The following is a 19,684-nucleotide window of genomic DNA, read 5'->3' on the forward strand; positions in this document are numbered from 1 at the left end:
AGTTCCAAAGAATGCTTACTCCTACTTTTAGAACCCTAGTTTTAGCTGCAGAAAGCCCTGGTAACTAAACTACAGTCTTCTCTAGAACATGCTACTTTGTTTAGTCTAAAGCAGGTATCTATCCTATAAAAGGCAATGCAGAGCGGAGGAGAAAGAAATGATGCAGCAGCACTAGGTTATGAAAGAGTGATGATGCATATATATATTTATATATACCTCCGTTATTCTATTCACCAGCATCTAGGTTAACACATTGGGAAGCAAAGAGGGGAAAAAATGAACGGTTAGTTGACCACTGGTGACATGGATGCGAAAAGCTTCATGATAGCTGTCTGGCAGGGAAGCTATGGTGAAAGCACAATCGGCACCGAAAGGAAGCTAGATCAGATGGAAACTGAATAATCATCTATTTTAAATGTTAATTGTTACACTTCTCTAAGAGGTTTTAAAGTAATAGGATTACACACAATTTTAATCATATGACTATTTTATTAATTACATGTTCTCTACTCCACACTACTGATACTAGCCTTCATTTCAAATGCAACCAATCATTTGAATAGTATTTTCCTTGTTTTTTTTTTCTATTTACATGATTGCTACTCACGATATTAACCCTGATTTTAAACAGAGGAGAAAAAAATACAAACTGTATTACTTATAATGTGAAATAGAGGGGGGACAAATGTAATTCCTTGAAGCAAACACTTTCTTAAAGGAACTCTTCGCCTGGTATAATCCATGTAGTTAGTACATAGCTTTGGGCCTGTCTCAGCTTATTTCTTTTTACAACTAACCTTTGACTCCACATCTGCATTATGGTCATTCTGCAGCAACAGAGCAGCAGCCTTTGTGTCATCCTTGCGGGCAGCAATGTGGAGAGCAGGAAGACGGACTTTTCCCTTTGTATCATTTTCAAGCAACAGTGAAACCACCTGGTCATGGCCTTGTTGCAAGGCTACTGCCAAAGGTGTGAAACCATCCTGTAAACAAATAATAATGACACTCGAAAGATATTCAAAGACTACCAGAACAAAAATCAAACCGGTAACATTCATATAAAAAATAATAAAACTCAAAATCGGAGGTAATGTGTAAGGTGTTGTTATGTGGAGTCCTGTCTACTCAAACTGAGTGTAACAGAGATACAAGGCCATAAAACTGGAGTAAAGTATTAGTGAATCAGGCCCTAAGAGTTTCAATTAATCTGTGACTGAGGACTGGCTGTATACAAACATAAAAGGAGACAACAAATAACTGTATGAGGCTTGAAAGAACAACAAGACAAGTTACTAAAAGAACCAACGCAGAAGTATATACAAGAATAAAAACTGAAATTATGTTGAATTATAAATGTTAATTATGTCCTGTAGCAATGTATCTTCCTTCCCTAAAGAGCTGTTTGAAATAAATTATATTTTTTTCTGAATAAATTAAGCTCATCTCTATACACTGCATTAATTTTTGAAATATGGGGAATTTAAAATCCACTGAAACTTGCTAGGAATTTAAAAAGTCTTCAACTATATAAATTATTTCATTCCCGCTACAAAGTTCATCTGCCCATTCATGAACATTAATTCTTAAGTAACATTTCATCCTTTCATCAACCGTAGAGGAGTTATTTTAACACCAGAAGAAATAGTAGACCAAGAAAATGGGGTAAATGGAAGAATTTGAGAGGTGAAAAACAGAATTAAGACAATGGCTTAACAAACCTTACAGTGGGTACCTCTAAATGCAGAAAGATGAGAATATTAGATGCTTGTAGCTGATTTGGATATTTTACCAAACAAACAAAACTTTTAGGCAGTAGAGAGCACCATCTTGATGCTGACACTCCCAAAACTAAGTGGGCGGAAACTGTTCATCTTCTATGAAAATTTTCCAAAAAAGATTTAGTTTTTTTTATCTGAATTTTTTAATGAAAATTTCAAAATTTTGCATTTCAACATTTTTTGCTACATTTTGATGGAAAAAAAATCTCTCTTTCATTCCCCCCACTGAAAAATTTAGGGGAGAGGAAGTGGGGGGAGAGAGAGCGAGAAAGAGAGAGAATGTGTAAACAAGTGTAAAAAAGTATGTAAAAAAGTGAGAAAAAGTGGTGATAGTAGTGGAAACACTTTCTCCTGCTTTTTTTCCCCACTTTAAAAAAAGTTAATGTTATTTTGTGTTAAATGAGAAAAAGTGTTAACTTTTTAGAAACAAAAGTAACATTCTTAACACTAATGCTTAAAAGTGAAATTCTTACTTTTTCTCATTTTTTTCACCAAAAAACCACATAAGCCCCCACTCCCTTTTACAATAGAAAAAGGGAGATGAGTAAAAAAAATGAGAGAAAACAGGCATTTCCCCACAATTCTGAAATCAAAAAAATTGAAAACACCCAAAACTGTTTTACACTAAAATTCCTTATTTAATTGTTTTACATTAAATAATTCAAAAAAATTCCTTTGTCAAAACCCAATTTTTTGATGACAAAACTTTTTATTGAAAAAATACACTGGAATAAACGTGGCAATTTCTGGGATCGCATTTCACTGTCTGACAATGCATATTATCAGAATCTGTGATTGTGGACAACCTAGTGAATTAAAAAAACCCAAGAAGTTACCTTAATCTCTGCATACAAATTTAACCAAACAAAACATTTCTGTGATTGAAGACACTATGCTAACAATGGGGAATTTTTTTTTAAAATGCTTTCCATCAATCACTTCTTGGATTGCAAAGTACAAGGACCACAATGTCAAAAGAAAGGCAATTTAGGGTATTTCTGACTTGAGCAATACCAGGAGTCTTGAAAAATTTCCAGCTCATTTGCAAAACATAAGAGTTTTGGATATGTTCTAGATAAGGTTTTGAGATCACCCATTAAAATTTGGAGAGCTAGCCAAGGTAGAAAAATGGCCCCTCCCACTTATGTAATGCTCTCTGAATAGCGAGCATATGTGTAATATCCATGGGCAGGCAAGTTAGCTACTTCAGTTCTGGCCCTTCTCAAAGAGAACATTGGTTAAAAAATATAGACAGGATTCATCTTCAGAAGATGGGGCAGCAAGCGCACAGAATATAACATTTGAAATGTACTAAGTGTCAATGGCAATGGCTTGCAATGGCATGAGGGCAATGGGGCTGGGGAGTACAGAAAGTTATATCACTCCACATTTTTAAACCTCTTGGTAAGGAGGGATGTAGTCAGTACAAAACAGAGAGCCCTATTCATTTTTTTTTTTTTTTTTTGAGGCAGGAGAAAATGGTTCAGATTGAAGAGAAAGGAATGAGAAAAGGAAAAGGGGTAAGTGAAGATGTAAAAAAAGGTGAGAGGGACCCAGACAGGCCATGGTGAAATCTCATCATTTTTCTGTGTGTGATGTCAACACCAATCTATTTAGATACATACCTACCTAGATTTCTAGCCTATCACCATGGTAATTAGAACCTCGATGTGATGGCGCATAACTTTTCTTTCTTGTACAGTAAATATTACCATTTTGAACTTGAGCTACTGTATGAACACATCCATGGGATCTCCAAAGGTATCGTAATAGCACATTATGAGGTTTAATGCATATAGCAAATTTTCTAAGCAAATTGTGCAGCTAGAGGTTTATCTGAGAACCCCTTTAGAATCATTTCTATGTAAGTCGCATACTAAATATTTTCAGTCAAGTGATGGTATATTTAGTTGGGCTCCCTAACTCTACAGTGAGAAATTCAGGTACAGAAAAGCAACCTTTGTCTTTACATTATATTTTTCACCCCAGTATCTGTATTGTTTGTACAGTGCCCCTGAAAAATAGAGAAGCCCCATGTGATCAGAGGCAATGTGGAATAAGATGTCAACTGTCTTTTGATGACAGCATTGTTTTCTAAGAGTGACATATGTCAAAATGAGGAGTACCTAATGTTTTTAATAGTGAGCCATGTGAGTAGCCAATTGATTCACCTGCAAAAAAAAAAAAAAGCAGGTTCTCTAGCAACATAAACTCCTCTGAACAGGCCTTCCCTGCAGTTTATGGTTCCTTCGATTTCTAATGGCTTCTAAGTGCTAATTAAAAAAAAAGGTCACTAAGAATATATTTTCTTCTTTCTACACACAGGGGGATAGAAGAGGGGATGGGGTGGCACAATTTGACCAGCTTCCTATAACCTCAGTTTCTGAAAATCTACAAAGGAATGGCCCATCTGGTCTGTATATAAGAAAGTTACTTACCTTATAGCAACTGGAGGTTCTTTGAGATGTGTGGCCCCTATCAGTATTCCACTATGGGTACACATGCACTCCATGTGCCCAGAGCTGGAGAATTTTGAAAGCAGTCTCCGTTGGTCTGCACATGCACCGTGGCGTACCTCATGCCTCTGACCAGAGATAAAGGGCAGGGTGGACTAACTGCCTCTCCAGTTCCTTCTCCACTGCAAGTCAGAGAAGATCTGAAGCAGAGGAGGAGGAGGGTGGGTAGTAGAATACAAATAGGGACTAAGCATTTGGAAGAACCTCCAGTTACTATAAGATTAGTAAGTTTCTCATCTTCAAGTGCTGGTCCCTATGTGTATTCCACTGTCAGTGACTGACAAGTAGTACTCAAATAGCAGGAAAGTGTGAGGTCATAGATTGCAGAGATCGACTAAGGGCTGCTGTTCCAAAAGATGAATCAGCAGAGAGGTCCTGTACCAAGGCACAGTGTCTAGCAAACGTGTGGACTGACCTCCCTGTAGCTGCCTTACGAATATCAAGTAGAGGCACCAGAGATGTTGCTTGCACTACTGTGGAATGAATTCTCCCCCTATAAGGAGGGGGAAGATTAGACAGCTGATATAACAAAATACAGGCTGAGACCCATTTCAAGATTCTTTGTGCAGATATAGCCTGACCCCTTCCACAATTGTGAAAAATATTCTAGGGGATTTCCTGATTGTTTTCGTTCTCTGCAGATAAAAGGCTAAGGCCCACTGAACATCGAGGGAATGAGCCTCCTTTCTTCTGAGGGTGCATGAGGTTGTGATGAACACAGATAAGTGGATAGACTGATTCAGAGACTACTTTGGGGGTGAATTTAGAATCTAAACATAATGAAACCTTGTCCTTATGGAATATCAGGAGGATTCACCATCAATGCCCCAAGCTCACCAACCCTCTTTGCTGAGGTGATGGTTACCAGAAATATGACCTTCACGGATAGGAGAGACATGGAGCAAGAAGCTAATGGTTCAAAAAGAGGCTTAGTGAGTACTGAGAGAACAAGGTCCAAGTCCCATTGAGGAGTAGGATTTTCTTTAATAGGTGGAAAGGTTGTGATTAGGTCTTTGCAGAATCTGCTAGTCAGAGGGTGTGTGAAGATCAAGTAGTCCTATGAAGGCAGATGCTAAGCACTGATTAACTGCTCAGTGGAGGTCGTTGATGCACCCAGATAAGAGAAATGTTTACACTTAGCTAGGTAACATTTCCTAGTGGAATCCTTCCTACCTTAAAAAGGGTGTTCTGTATAGCTTCACAACATGATTGCTCTAAGGACAATGCCCATCCAAAAACCAGGCTTTGAGATGAAACAGTCACGGGTTGGGATGCCTGATCTTGTCATTCACCTGAGTCAGGAGATTGAGAAACACAGGAATAACTGCCCAAGACAACATGTGTAGTCAGCTTGGGAACCAAAACTGTCTAGGCCAGTTGGGGGCAACGGGAGTAACTTATGCTCTGTCCTGTGGTATCTTGCACAAAACTCGAGATAGGCGTGATAGTGGAGGGAAGGCATAGTTCAGAGGAGCTGACCACAGAAGGAATAGAGTGTTGCACTGTGGTAGCGACCCAGGGATCCTCTGGAACAGTGTATGTTGTACTTCCCATTTGTTTGGGAGGCAAACAGCTGCTTGATGGGGGTCCCTCAAAAAGCATTTTTTTTAAACCACAGAGTCATGAAGCTCCCACTCATGATCAACTGTAAAGCATCTGCTGAGAGAGTCCTCTAGCATATTCTGGTTTCCTGGGAGGTAGACTGCCAACCGGGTAATCTGATAGCCGATGCACCAGTTCCATAGACTGACTGCCTCCACACATGGGGATGGATCTCACTCCTTCTGTTTGTTGATGCAAAAGATGGTTGTAATGTTGCCTGATGTTACGAGGACATGGTGACCTTGAATGAATGGGAGAAAGGTTTTCCAAGTCCTTTGAACTGCTCATAACTCTAGAACATTAATATGTATCCTGGGCTCTCAAGATGCTCAGGTGCCTTGCGCTGTATGGTTGTCCATGTGAGCTCCCCCAACACAACAGGGATGCATCAGTAATGATCATCCTGTCTGGTGCAGAGGCGGACTAAAGGAAAGTCGATGCAAACCTGACAGGGATTCTTCCTCCATGATACAACTCTGGTGAGACTGTCACTATGGTGTTCATGGACTGTCAGTTTGGCTAGTGCACAGTTTGAAGCCATGCTTGTAGGAAACAAAGATGGAATCTTGTAAAAAGCATGATGTAAGTGAATGAGGCCATATGGCCTGGGAGAGAGAGGTCTTGACAATCACTCAGAGCTTGAAACCTCTCTCTCAGCAAGTAAGCCCTTGTCATAATGGAATTTAAGGCTGCCCCAATGAAGTGCAAAGTCTGTGTAGGGGTGAGAATGGATTTTTTGGTGTTTACACTGACCCCCAGAGAATATGAGTTGTAGCATTATCCAAGTTGACGCCTGAGCATCTTGGTGCAACCTGATGACAGGAAGCCAATCCTCAAGGTAGAGGAAGATGAAACCACAGCCTCTGATATAGGCTGCTATGACAGAGAACACCTTGGTAAAGACCCTGGAGGCGACAGCAATGCCGAAAGGGAGTACTCTGTCCTGAAAGTGGTCAGAGCCAACAATGAATCTTAGAAAGCATCAGTGAGTGAGATAAATATCCACATGAAAATAGACATCCTTCATGTTGAGAGCTGTAAAGCACATCTTTTTCCAGGGATGGAATTACAGATGCCAATGTGACCATACGAATCTTGAGTTTGCAAATAAAGATTTTGGGATTAGGAAATGTGTTGAGTAAAACCCTTCCCTTGATACTGAACAGGAACCTGCAGTATTGCTCCCCGGTATAAGAGAGATTGCATTTCTTATTTGACAATGTTTTCATGAGAGTGGCTGTGTAGAGGGGGTGGGTAAAGGGGTTTTGGAGGGGATACGGATGCAAACTCTATCAGATAGCCAGAATGGATGATATTGAGCACTCATTTGTCTGTTCTTATTGCACTTCAGATGTAGATAAAGAGTGACAGATGATCCCCCACAGGGTGCATGGGAGTCATGAGCTGTTGCATTCAGTGGTTCGCTGCTTTCAAGCTCCCATCAAAAATAATGTTCAGCTGAGGTCTGGGATTGGCATGAGGAACTAGCTGCAGAAGGTGTGGGAAAGTGGGCCTTTTGAGCTCTCTGCCTCTTATACAGCGGCTCATAAGGTCTCTGGTGGAAGAACTTTTGAGCAATCAGTCTATGTTTGCATTATTGTCCGGGGAATTTTCTCTTTGGGGCAGATATATATATTTCCAGTAAGTGGAGGATGGCCCTGGAGTCCTTTAAAGTGTGTAAGGACTCATCTATCTTCTGATTAAACAGATTTGTCTCATCAAAGGGAAGGACCTCCCGGGGAAACCCTGAAGCATGGAGCCACAACTCCCAGCAAATCACCACTGCAGTAGCTATTGCCCTGGAAGACGTATCAGCCGCATCTACTGCTGATTGGAAAGCAGTCCTGGCAACAATGAGAGCCTGGAAATGAGCTCTGTCCTGCTGTGGGAGAGATGGTCAATAAAGTCCACAAAATTAGAATAGCTCAGGGACTTGTACTTAGCCAGTGGTGCTTGGTAATAGGCTATCCTGAACTGGAAGCTGGGAAAAGAAAAGATGTTCCTTCCCAAGAAGTCGAGATGCTTGCCATCTTTATTAACCAAGGTAGATTGCTGTGTTTCTGCCTAGATCTCTTTGCGGCAGCTTAGACCACTATTCTGCCCTCTTGGTTGGAACATAATGCTGTTTCTCTGTCCTTTTAAGGGTAGGAGCACAGGTAGCTAGGGTATGCCAGACCATCCCAGTGGGTTCCAGGATGGCTTTGTTAACCGGGAGCTCAATTCTACTGGATCCGGAGTACTGAAGGATGTTCAGGAGCTTGTGTTTAGGTTCATAAACCTCATCAAGAAGAATCTGAAGCTTCCCTGCAATTCTGCGAAGAAGTTCCTGGAATTGCTTATAGTCATCAAGGGGGGATGGAGACCTGGGAGTCACTGCCTCATCTTGTGATGAAGACAGCAATCCTGTCAGATCTGGTCAGACCCCCAGGTCCGATGTATACTCCTTGTCCTCCTCCTCCTCAGTAGGATCTGGGAACTGTGCCAGTTGTCACCTCAAAGGGGACAAAGGGGGAGACTCCCTAGCAAAACAGACTAACTCTATGGGATAGTACTGGTTCCATGGGCTCCAGCATGGACAATAGTACAGATAATAAGATGGATTGAACTGGGGTTGCAGTGGTCCCCAAGGTATGGAGTGCTAACAGTTCCAAGGTGGATGAGGTGAAGGTTGGTCCCAAGTTGGCTCAGGTCTTCTGACCAGGAAGGTGTGTCTTGGAGGAGGAGGGTATAATAGTTCACTGGGCGGTTCAGAATCTCCCGAAGAGGAGAAAGCTGATTCCGGTTCCAACGGCAGTACCGACAATGGCACTGGAGGGAAATCATAGCCCAAAGATGGAATGGGAAACAAATTCCTTCCAAAGGCCAGCTCCCCTGATGGAGTCAGAACCTTTCTCAAAAGGAAGGGACCTGAAGGAATGGGAGAGTGAAGATGTCCTTAGGAGGAGTATAGGTCCTGGCTCTTCCTGGAGTGAGAGGAGTCCAGTGTGCCCGAACCACCAGAAACGCAGTAGAGACAGTCTGAGTCACAGTCATTGAAGACAAAGATAGAACTGTGGGTAACTGATACTCTTGGTGACAGGTTGTCGGTGCCAGGGTTTGTGTTTGGGAGGTACTGGAACCACCAGTACCCTCAGATCACGAACCTGAGTCAATGGAGCAGTAGACTTCTGAGCTTTCTTATTATGCCTCTGAGACTTAGGATGTATTAAGTTCTCTTGGGCTGAGCTAGTGCTTGGTTTAGGCATGGCTGGAAAAGACTTCTTCAAAGTGCATTTGGAGGAAGACAGTTTCATGTTTATGAGAATGCTCCCTGCTCTCCCAACAAGACCCCACCAAGGAATCTGTGGGGGGTAGGCTCCTTCACTCCTGATTCAGACCTTGTGGCAGGATGCACACTCCTTGCTGAGTCAGATTGGTGTACAGGGCAGAGGCAAGTGCCCCTGCCTGGGTCTGATTGAGGCCTCATGGCCTTTTCCATCAGGTACTTCCAAGGTAAAGTTGCCACCCTTCCTGGGTACAACTGGAGAACAAACAGCAGATGCTGCACCTTGCTGCAATGTGGGCTTCCTTGAGGTAGTACAAACAGCATTGGTGGTCATCACTGACCGAGAAAGATTGCAGGCAGGAAGCAAAATTTTGAAGCCTGGAATCCTGGGCATAGTTCATTATCCAAACTGGGTACAGTGGGTGGGGGTGCTCTCCAGGTTGGGGAGACTAGCTATGTAACAGTAAAACTAACAGATAAAAACTTTAAAAAAATCTACAATATAAAAACTATTTACAGATATCTAAATATATTTGCCACAGATAAACAAGCTGAACCTTCAGACACTGGAGGTTCCAGCCCAGACCATGCAGCAGTGAGAAGGAACTGAAGAGGTGGTCAGTCCGCCCCACCCTTTATCTCCTCGGTTAAAGGCACAAGGAGAGCCAAGGTACATCGAGAACCAACAGACACTGCTTTCAAATTCTCTGGCTCTGGGCACATGTAGCGCATGCGTACCCTCAGTGGAATACATACAGGGACCAGCACTTGAAGAAAAAGTGATTAGCGTAATACTGACAAGTAAACTATGATTGAGAATATTACCATGGACAAGAATGCATTTCCACCATGTGCCATCTGAAGATGTGACCCATAATCTGCAATTACAAGTAACTATCTGTATGTCATCTGTTCTGGAAGTAGGAGCTACACTTTAACATTAACAACAAAAGTGAAAGAAAACGGTTGTCTCTGTCAGTTTTTTTAAGATAAAACCAAAACAGTTTAAAGGTTTTATTTTTGATTAACATTTGTTATGTGGTGATAATTTGGTACCAAAGAATGTAACAATATAAGTGACAAAAGAAAATAGACATATTAAAACCTTAATAAAAACAAAGATGTACATACACAAGTGCTAAGGCTACAGTAATCACTTGCGTAATTCCATTAACTTCTCCTGGGGTGAAATTAGATCATACTATATAATAAATTTTTCCCCAAATCTATTTGAAACTATACTCACATGGTAAGGTCAAGAAAGCAAGCAGATACATAACAGCTAGAAAGGAATATATATGTATAATTTTATAGATATATTTTCAAAATGCTGATTTAGCATTTTGTGGAAACGCATCAGTTTCATTGAACATCTGATGAAACTCTACCTGCAGTCCTGCCAGTTCGCCTCTTGAGCTGCTGGGGAGCTCAAGTTTCTAGGTAGAGGCCAGTCAAGACAATTTGTCACCCTAGGCAAGCTTCAGTGTGCAGCCCCCTTTACCCCCACACAACAGTGATTATACACTGCTGGGGCACCAGTCTTTGGGGGGAAGGGAGGCGCTGCAAGCCTTCTGATGGCCAAATTTCAGTGAGTGGCATTGCAACTTGGCACACAGGATCCATCCGCAAAACCAGAGCCTGAAAACCCCGGGGGATCTCAGAACTTTGACACTTTCCACGAAATAGAAATTGCAACTTTTAATCAGCTCTATTTACATATGAAAAAGCTTTAACATCAATGTTTGGGGGTTTTAGTAATCCTATACAAAATTTCTGTAAAAAGGAAGTTTGCTGAAATGGGATTTTAGTTATAAACTAATTGTTATTGAGTTTTGAAACAATTTCAATCCATTAGCAATTAATTTTGTTTTCTGTAGTGCTGATTTCAGAAGAAACAAAGTGAAAAGTTTTACTTAAATACAGCATAGACATTAATACACATTTCTAATACATGCTGGTACAATAAACTAGTTTTACATGGAAGACATTTAACTGTTTTTTACAGTCTTCTAAAACCTAGATAGTTTTTCTTTTAAACAATTTCCTTTATAAAATTAAAATTTAACAGCAGCAGAATGTATTATGAAATTATGGAGAGACCAAACATTCAAATTGGCACTCAACTAAATTTGAGACATTTGAAAAAAAAATGGTTTTTAAAGGAGATTTCAGTGACTTGTATTTAAAGTATATGAATATTTCTGGTGCTGCTACGACTATGAATACTTTACACTTACACAGCATCTTTCCTTTCAAGTACACATAATGAGGTTAGTATGATCTCCCTTTTAAGTACAGAAAAAAGGACACCGAACGGTTAGGAACTTGCTCATGGTTAAGCAAATCAGGTGGAGAACTCTTGTTGCCTGATCACCAACCCTCTGCTCTAATCATTTATCCACTAACTATGATTACAATGATCAATCTATTAAAAATGCTTTATTCAATGTCATTAGTATAATGTGATTATTTATATTTATTGTTAAAGACTAAGGCCCAGATTTTTAAAGATAGTTAGGTTTTGCTGCTGCACCTAGCATTGCAACACCTAAATACATTTAAACATCTGGGCCTTAACTACTATGAATGATTAAAAACAATGAAAAAGTCAATAGCTCAAAATTCATTAATAAGATTCCTAGATGGAGCATTTTATTAGTTTGTAATTCTCTCTGTGAAGGACTGATGCAAAACTCCATCTGTAAAAGCTGGTGATAAAATCCTCTGAAGTACATTAAACTTTGTTTATATGAAGCAAAACTTGATCTTTTACCTCAGTAGCAAGGCTCTGACTTGCACCATTGTCAAGAAGAAACTTAACAACTTCCAGGTGATTTTCTTGGGCTGCCATATACAATGGTGTGAAACCATTCTGAAATAGAAAAACATATTGTATAAGTATTGTTCTAAAACAATATATTCTATTACATACAATTCATAACCCATGCCCTCCACAAATATGCCTTGAACACAAAAGATCGGCTGCGCTCAGGTCAATGGGTAAGAATAGTTCTGCTCCTGCTCATATAGAAGTTAATGACTTCAGTGGGAGTAGGGGAAGGTCTCAGATGCTACAATACTGTGGACAGGGAGCACGATGTAAGCTTTCAACTGGATAGGTCCATCTAAGGGAACTCCTTACAGCCAGCTGGGAATGTTTTCCCTTTCTTTCAAATGTGAACATACAAGACTAAAATGAAAGTATCCAGGCAAAATCATTCCGGATAGAGGGTTTATTAGATCTCACAGACGCAGTGGACAATATGGACATGCCAAAGTGAGCAGGAAAATATGATAAACATTTCAAGGGGATCCCGGGGGCCTTCGGAAAATTAGGGCAATTTTTGATCACCTTTCCATTGTTTTTAATTGTCTGTGTGTCCGTCCCTTTTCTCCTAAATTCTTCAGATTTTCCTAGGATTTCATCTCTTCAAACAATTGAAAGAAGGTGGACTGTCCCTATGCTCAACCAGTTATCTCTTTATAGGCACCATGAGATCTCAGGGTCAGCAATACTTAGTGATCTAAAATAAGGATTTCCTCCGCATTTCTGAACAAGTTAAAGCTGTTTCTCAGATTACATCTGAGTGAGTGACTTCAATCAATAAAATACCCAGTCCGCACAGTTAAAACTAATTCAACAATACTACTAAGATGAGTGAGTTTCTAACCAACAATTCTTAGGTGAGTGAGTCTCCTTTTACAATCAACACTTCTGTCACTGCTCCAACAATAAGGAACACAATCTTTCAGGGGCCTGGAGGTAGGGTCATTCCATTTAGTACTTTGCTTTGGAGATTAACATTAAGCCCATGTATGATTTTTCTCCAAGTCTCTAACATTACATGGATTTCCGAAATCCATAGCATCAGTAATTCCACTCATAAAAATAAAATGGCCTAACGGGTTTATAAAATAGCTTTGCTGTGCTCAAGCACAGCAACTTGTAAAGCAACTTAACAAGCCTGCTGATTTGCGTTTTGAAGTGGCTTAAGTTGAGATGGCCTTGATTATACCACAAAACAGGAAAGATTTAATCTCTTTAAATTACCTACTGGTTACTCAAAAGTGTCATATCCTGCATTTTAAGCAACTATCCATGGGTTGCAAAATGAATTCCTATTGCATAAATAAACAGAACAACATAAATAAGATCAACAATCTTTCCTTCCTCCGACCTATTATTATGTGTTTATATATTTCACACTGGGACCATTGTCCTTTGAAATGACCTCAGGTGGATTGTGTGTGTCCCATTTCCTCTCAGGTTACCCAGACTTGTAAGTGGCATGACGCAGCTCACCCTGTATTACTGTAACTGTTTTCATTTTAATACGAAATGATCTGGAAGGATTGTGCACTTTACTGGTAAAATGCTGACTCAAACAGGTTCCTGGATTTGGGCCCTCAGAGTGAAGAGGATCATCTCACAAGATGCTTTAAATGTACAATTGCACCACTTCAATCTGAGACTGGGAATGGAAGCCAGGCAGAAGCAGCAACAGAAAATATACTACCACAAAAGTGGTGGGGAGAAGTGACTGACAGTACAGAAATACATTACATAAATAGAAGTTATTAGGCTACTGGCTCACATCTGTGTCATTTCACTCTAGCTCTTCAACTGACTATTGGATCTGAAGACTCCTCCTTCCTTTTCTTCTTTGGGCAAATTATAGCTGAGTTACAGTTACTTTAAGCAACTCTGATGGTCAAAAATGTCTATGGCAGCCTAAGTACAGGAAAGATTTGAGAGGACCACAACCACTAAGCACAAACAATATTAATAATAAGTGCAAAGTAAATAAAAAAGGAGACTTTGAGTGGGCTTTTCAGAATTCCCACCATGTAGTCTAAAATAAACAAAACTTTATTTGCATTTAAACTGGATACTGACTCAGCCTCTGTCTAGTATTTAACAGGGGTGCACACAGGTCCTCACGTCCAGGACGTTTGTTCAGACTGGGAATGAAGATCTGTGCTTCAGATATGGTTGTCCCCAAACTTCCCTCTCTTCCATAATCTCTTTAGTCCCCACTCTCTCTATGAACTTCCCTAAGGCTTCAAGCTCCATCCCACCCTACACACCCACCTACCAGAAGTAGTGGAAGCAACGAGTGGGTTCTCATCTCTATCAATGGTAACATGTGCAGGTTCTGTATTTGCGCTGGAGCTTGGTAGTTCTATTCAAATACTGTGTTTAATGTACTCTGGCGAACAGGGGGAGGGATAGCTCAGTGGTTTGCGCATTGGCCTGCTAAACCCAGGGTTGTGAGTTCAATCCTTGAGGGGGCCACTTAGGGATGTGGGGCAAAATCAGTATTTGGTCCTGCTAGTGAAGGCAGGGGGCTGGACTCGATGACCTTTCAAGCTCCCTTCCAATTCTAGGAGATAGGATATCTCCATTAATTTAAAAAAAAAAAAGCAGAGGACACAAAGTGTGAGAGAAATTCGGAGGGAGTGGTACTGGACCCACAGAGACCACATATTTTAACATTGCTAGAGAAGATACTTCCCCTCCTGGGACATCAAAGCTGTTTTAGGAGTGGTGTAGGAGTCATGGCATTGGAAGGTCTAAAGGCCTCAGAGGAGTCACAGGGCAGAAAGGAGCTGGAAGCTTGAGGGTCGGTCACTGGGGAGGGAGTTAGAAGCCAGGCCACATGATGGTGGTAGGGGTGGGGAAGGTGTGGAGAAAACCCACAGGAAAGGGAGAGAGGGAGTAGAAGAGCACAAATACTTAGAACTTTAGAACTTGAATGTTATGTGAAGCTGAATGGCAGTCAGGTTCCAAAGAACATTCTGGATAGCAAGATACTAGTGCTAACAAGTGTTTATTATTCATTTCTGTGAACAGACCAAGTGTCCGAAACAAACAGATTTGGAGTTAATTCGGGGATGGGGGACATGAGGAAGCTATATAATAAACACAGTGTTAAGGCCTGATATTGTTTCCACTGAATTCAATGGGATGTTTGCAATTAGAAGTAGACCCTTCTTTTGTATCACACTGCCAAATGGAGAGTTAATTAATAACGGTTATAAAGTGAAAATAAATTATAACAGCCAAGGAAGAGGAAAATTAAGAGATGTAGACAAAATAGAAAAGATAGGTTTCAGCTGGCATTTTTAAATAGTAGTAAAGCAATGAAGTGGGGAGGTACAGGAAGGCTCTCCCACCTGTCAAGAACTCTAGCAGGAGGACATCAGCACTGGCAAGACGGTATGAAGGCACAAAGAGCAGGAAGAGAGGAAGGAGCAGGGAAGGGAACAAAGAAGGACAAGTCTCTCAAGAAGACAAAAACAAGTTCAGGAATTTTTGAGCTGGACCTCACAAATACAGGAAGACACTGAAGACCCTCAGTGGAATTGAGAGTAATGTCAACATTTGTTTGTGTAAGCAAGTGGGCAGCAAAATTCTGGACTCTGAAGGGCTGGGATTAAGGGAAGCCATGTAGAAGGGAATTATAATAGTCATGGTAACAAGACAGCAGGCATGGATGAAGATTTTTGAGCAATGTGGAAAAAAGATAGTGGCCTACGTGGAGCATGCTCAGACAAAGAATATGTGGTAGGGCCAGGAAACTTCACTGTCCAGGATGCAGTTTATGGATAATGGAGGCAAACAGGAGGTTGGAGTTAAGGACAGATATAAAGATGATGGAACTGAACTTGAGGATGTTCCTCTTGCCCAAGAGAAGTATTTGTATCTATGAGACACTTAGCAGAACAAAGTTGAGGTCAAGCACAAATGTACATGGTAAGTGCAATCTCCATTGTCAGTTAATGTTTGGGTATTTTGATATTTTGATCCAATTCAGGAAAGTATCGCTATTAAGGGCAGCACTTAGGCAGGTGTTTATATCCTACTGGAGTCAATACTTAAAGTTAAACAGGTGTTTCAGTACTTTCCTGAATCAGAGCCTGAGAAATTAGTTAGCACACAATTAATTCTACTTAACAAAAAGACACAAAAAGGTCCAGAAAAAATTCACCAGGGCAAGTGATATCAAGTTATCACTTATTATTTGGTAGTCTAATTCAAAGTACACAGAGAGTGTGTGCCAATTTTTCTCCTTTCCTTTCAAACAGTAAGTTTATTATTACAACTATTTATTGATTTAGTTCAACCTTAAGAAACTCAAGAACACGGTTGGGTTAGAATGTTTTAAATATGAATTTAAAGTGCAAGCGGAAGCCTGTTCTCCTTTTTAGTTAAATAATGGAAGGGTGAAATTGGGCAGAGCCAAGTACTATCAGCACTGGAAGGTGGAAGAGAACTCTCCTGCATATCCTCAATTTATCACAATTCTCAGATTGTGCCACAGAGAATACATAATCTTTTTTTTTTTAAATCTTTAAGATGCTGAAGCAGCCATTAGGGCCACAGCCTAAAGTTAACTTCTACTCTTCCATGGGTAATAAACACCCCTTGTGAACAAATGTAAAAGTAAGCAAAAGTAAATGTTCTTTTTTTTTTTTTAAGAATATGAAGATTTGGTTTACAGAGGCCTTACTTTCCTGTGTGCCCAAAGCTGGCTCTGTCAGCAGGCGACAGCTGTTGCCTTCAGGGAAGGAGGAAGACCCAAGCTCACAAAAAGCAGGGTCAGCATTAGGAAAAACAAATCTTTGAATGTTCATGCCCGAAGGCTAAAATCAAGTTGTAGGCCGCATAAAGGAATGTGTTACAACTGGTGCTCAAACCCAGGATCAGACATTGGATAGAGGCAAGTTTGTGGCATGGGGATCTAACGACCATTGGGGCTCAGCAAACACAGGAGCTGAATCCCCACAGGTCATCCACACTCTTGGGTATTTGTGTAGGAACTAAACGTCCATTATTCGAAACTTCCTTCCCAGGGCAGACTTCCGCAGTCTCCCTCCCCAATGCCTGGTTACCACAGAGGACAGCTGAGGTGCTAGGGGATGAAATCGGGGAGGCAGAGCATCTCCAGAAAACTAGAGAGGATGCTCTTCCAATTCAGCTGAGGGAATTGAATGGGCTGTCGAGCGAGAGAAAGTAAGATGAATTTTGCACCACCCCATCAGTGTGCATTTTACGCCAACAAAGGTTCACGGGTGCATCCAAACTATGAAAAAAAGAGTTTTGCTTTGTTTTGTTTTTTACCATGTGTTAGCTAATACATGGTAACTAGCATGTGGTAAAATCCTAGTGTGTCTGGATAAGGCAGTCATAATTTTAACGTGTGTTAGAAGTCCCGAGTATCACTATTTTTCTGCTAGTGAAAACAAGGCACTTGACTTGTTTAGCACATGTTAAGCGCAGTGCCTACACTATCACTTTTTAAATGTGTTTGTTAGCATGTGTTAGCTATCACACATTAACATCACACCTTTAAATCCTAGTCTTGACAAGACTTAAGGGGGAGCCTAGACTACAGCATGACCAGTTCAAATGATCTAAAGCAGGGGTGGGCAAACTTTTTGGCCCAAGGACCACATCTAGATATGGAAATTGTATGGTTCCCGGCCAATGGGAGCTGCGGGGATGGTGCTTGGGGCGGGGGCAGTGCATGGATTCCCCTGGCTGTCCCTAAGTGTAGGAGCCAGAGGGGGGACATGCCGCTGCTTCCAGGAGGCATGCGGAGCTGCAGCACACACGTCTGAAGGGCCAGATACGGGCCCTGGGCTGAAGTTTGCCCACCCCTGATCTAAAGCTTTCTTATTAATGAGAGTTAAGAGGGCTTTTCAGTCATGTTAAGTTAACTCAATTGAACTAAGAAAACTGCAGAAAGCACCCTTCTTTTGCCCATCAGGGTAGAGCCCTTTGAGGTTCTGATAGGTGCTTCCATCTTTAGATTGTTCCCAGGACTGAACCCACAAAAGGGTGTTTTTACAGCGTAACATTCTATCTTCAGCAGAAGAACCATTAGATTATTTTTTTAAAAGAAAAATTCTTTAAACAATTTTTTTTGTTCTGTTTGGATTTAAACACTCTCCTGCATTGTTTAGAAACCAAACACTTCAGCATTTGGCTTATGCACAAGAACCAGAAAGTGAAACTATTTTTTTTGTCCAAGCTGAGTGAAATGCACATGGTAAACAAGCAGCACCAATGGAGAGAAGTAAAGCAGATTTGTAAAATTCTTTCATTTTTAATATGCTAAAAAACACAGGGAAAGAAATGTGTTTCTTAAAAATATATGATATTTAACATATCCCTTTAACAAACACAGTCTTTTTCTTTTCTCTCAATTTTCTATAACTGACCTTCATATTAATTCAAAAAAGTGTTTTATTTCTGCATATTCCAATAGTACTTCCTTATAAAAGTTATACAGAAAAAGTGAGGTAACCCTTTCAGGCTGTAAAAGTGGATTACTTTGAAATAGGATATCTTTCCTAGAACCAGGAGTTCTCTACCAACTCTGCTTTTTTTCATTATCTATTCTGGCCAGGTAACAATGCAGTTAGTAGGACACTACTGGAGGGCAGATCTTAAAATGAAGGGTGAAGTGCTTTGCTGTACTCCATATTACATGACACTTTTAAGCACAGTTATAAACAACACTGGATTTCACAATCAAGATTTTCTCATTCTCATTGATCATCTGCACAGAATGCATACAGCTTGAAATAGAAAATTACTGTAATTTAATTTCAAAATAGGGTTTTCCCAACATTGAACATAAAATTGAAAAGGCTAAATAAAGCCATCAAAGAATTCAGGAGACATCCTTCTATTCCCCAAATGGCTTTCCTCAAAAGACAGAGATTGGAAAGCACATTAAATCATCTTCCTCATCTTCTGTGTGTTTGGCTAGCCACCAGCAAGAATAGCCTTGGGCCAAGGAGATGGTATGTTCATCCAGGCATTTGCCTGCCATAAAAGACAATAGCTAGGGGTGGGGAAGCTGATTAAAGGAAGAACTGTTCTTATTTTACCCGAATGATTTTGCTCACTCCTAATTTTACTTGCTCTATCAATCTTCCACTTCTCCAGAGCCATCATTAATGCCAACAAAGCTGTCTTACACACCGTAATAACATTACAGTTTAAAAAAGGAGAAAGACACTGACATAATGAACTTTTTTTTTTTTTGGTTCAGTAACATTCTTAGTAAAGTTCAGTAACTTTACCTGAGACTGTGCATTGACATTGGCCTTATTTGTAACCAACACTTTAACAACTTCTGTCTGGCCAGCCAGAGACGCTATGTGCAATGCTGTGTTTCCTTTCTGAAATTAGAGAGGGATGAAATGTGAAAACTGTTTAAAAGTAAACTAGTAAAAATTTACAGTTGAAAAGCTGATTAAGCATGTCGACCCCATAGCCCACTCTAAAATATATTTTCAACTACTAATACACTCTTCATACAATATTTCTAGGGTCAAATATATTTTAAAAGATCTCTACAAAACAAAGTAAGACAGTGTTCTATAATTTTTGTGACCTAACATCCTCACTAGTAACCTGCGACATTTATTATAACCTATGAGAGGTGTGTTGAAAAATTCTTGAGAGTCACATCATCAGGAGAAAATATTTAATTACTTAAACTGCT

General features: G+C 40.3%; 1 protein-coding gene across 28 annotated transcripts in view; it reads right to left on the minus strand.

Annotated features, from left to right (window-relative positions):
• The window catches only part of ANK3 (ankyrin 3), a 548,316-nt gene that overhangs the window by 193,947 nt on the left and 334,685 nt on the right, over positions 1-19,684 (minus strand). For all 28 annotated transcript variants that reach the window (XM_065553406.1, XM_065553396.1, XM_065553399.1 and 25 more), the window contains 3 exons: positions 19,260-19,358; positions 11,935-12,033; positions 798-983 (listed from right to left, as the gene is read on the minus strand). In XM_065553406.1, coding sequence (XP_065409478.1) covers positions 798-983; positions 11,935-12,033; positions 19,260-19,358 — 384 coding nt within the window. The remainder of the gene's footprint in view (positions 1-797; positions 984-11,934; positions 12,034-19,259; positions 19,359-19,684) is intronic.

The sequence above is a fragment of the Chrysemys picta genome, chromosome 7 (genome assembly GCF_011386835.1).
Source record: "Chrysemys picta bellii isolate R12L10 chromosome 7, ASM1138683v2, whole genome shotgun sequence".
Lineage (NCBI taxonomy): Eukaryota > Metazoa > Chordata > Testudines > Emydidae > Chrysemys > Chrysemys picta.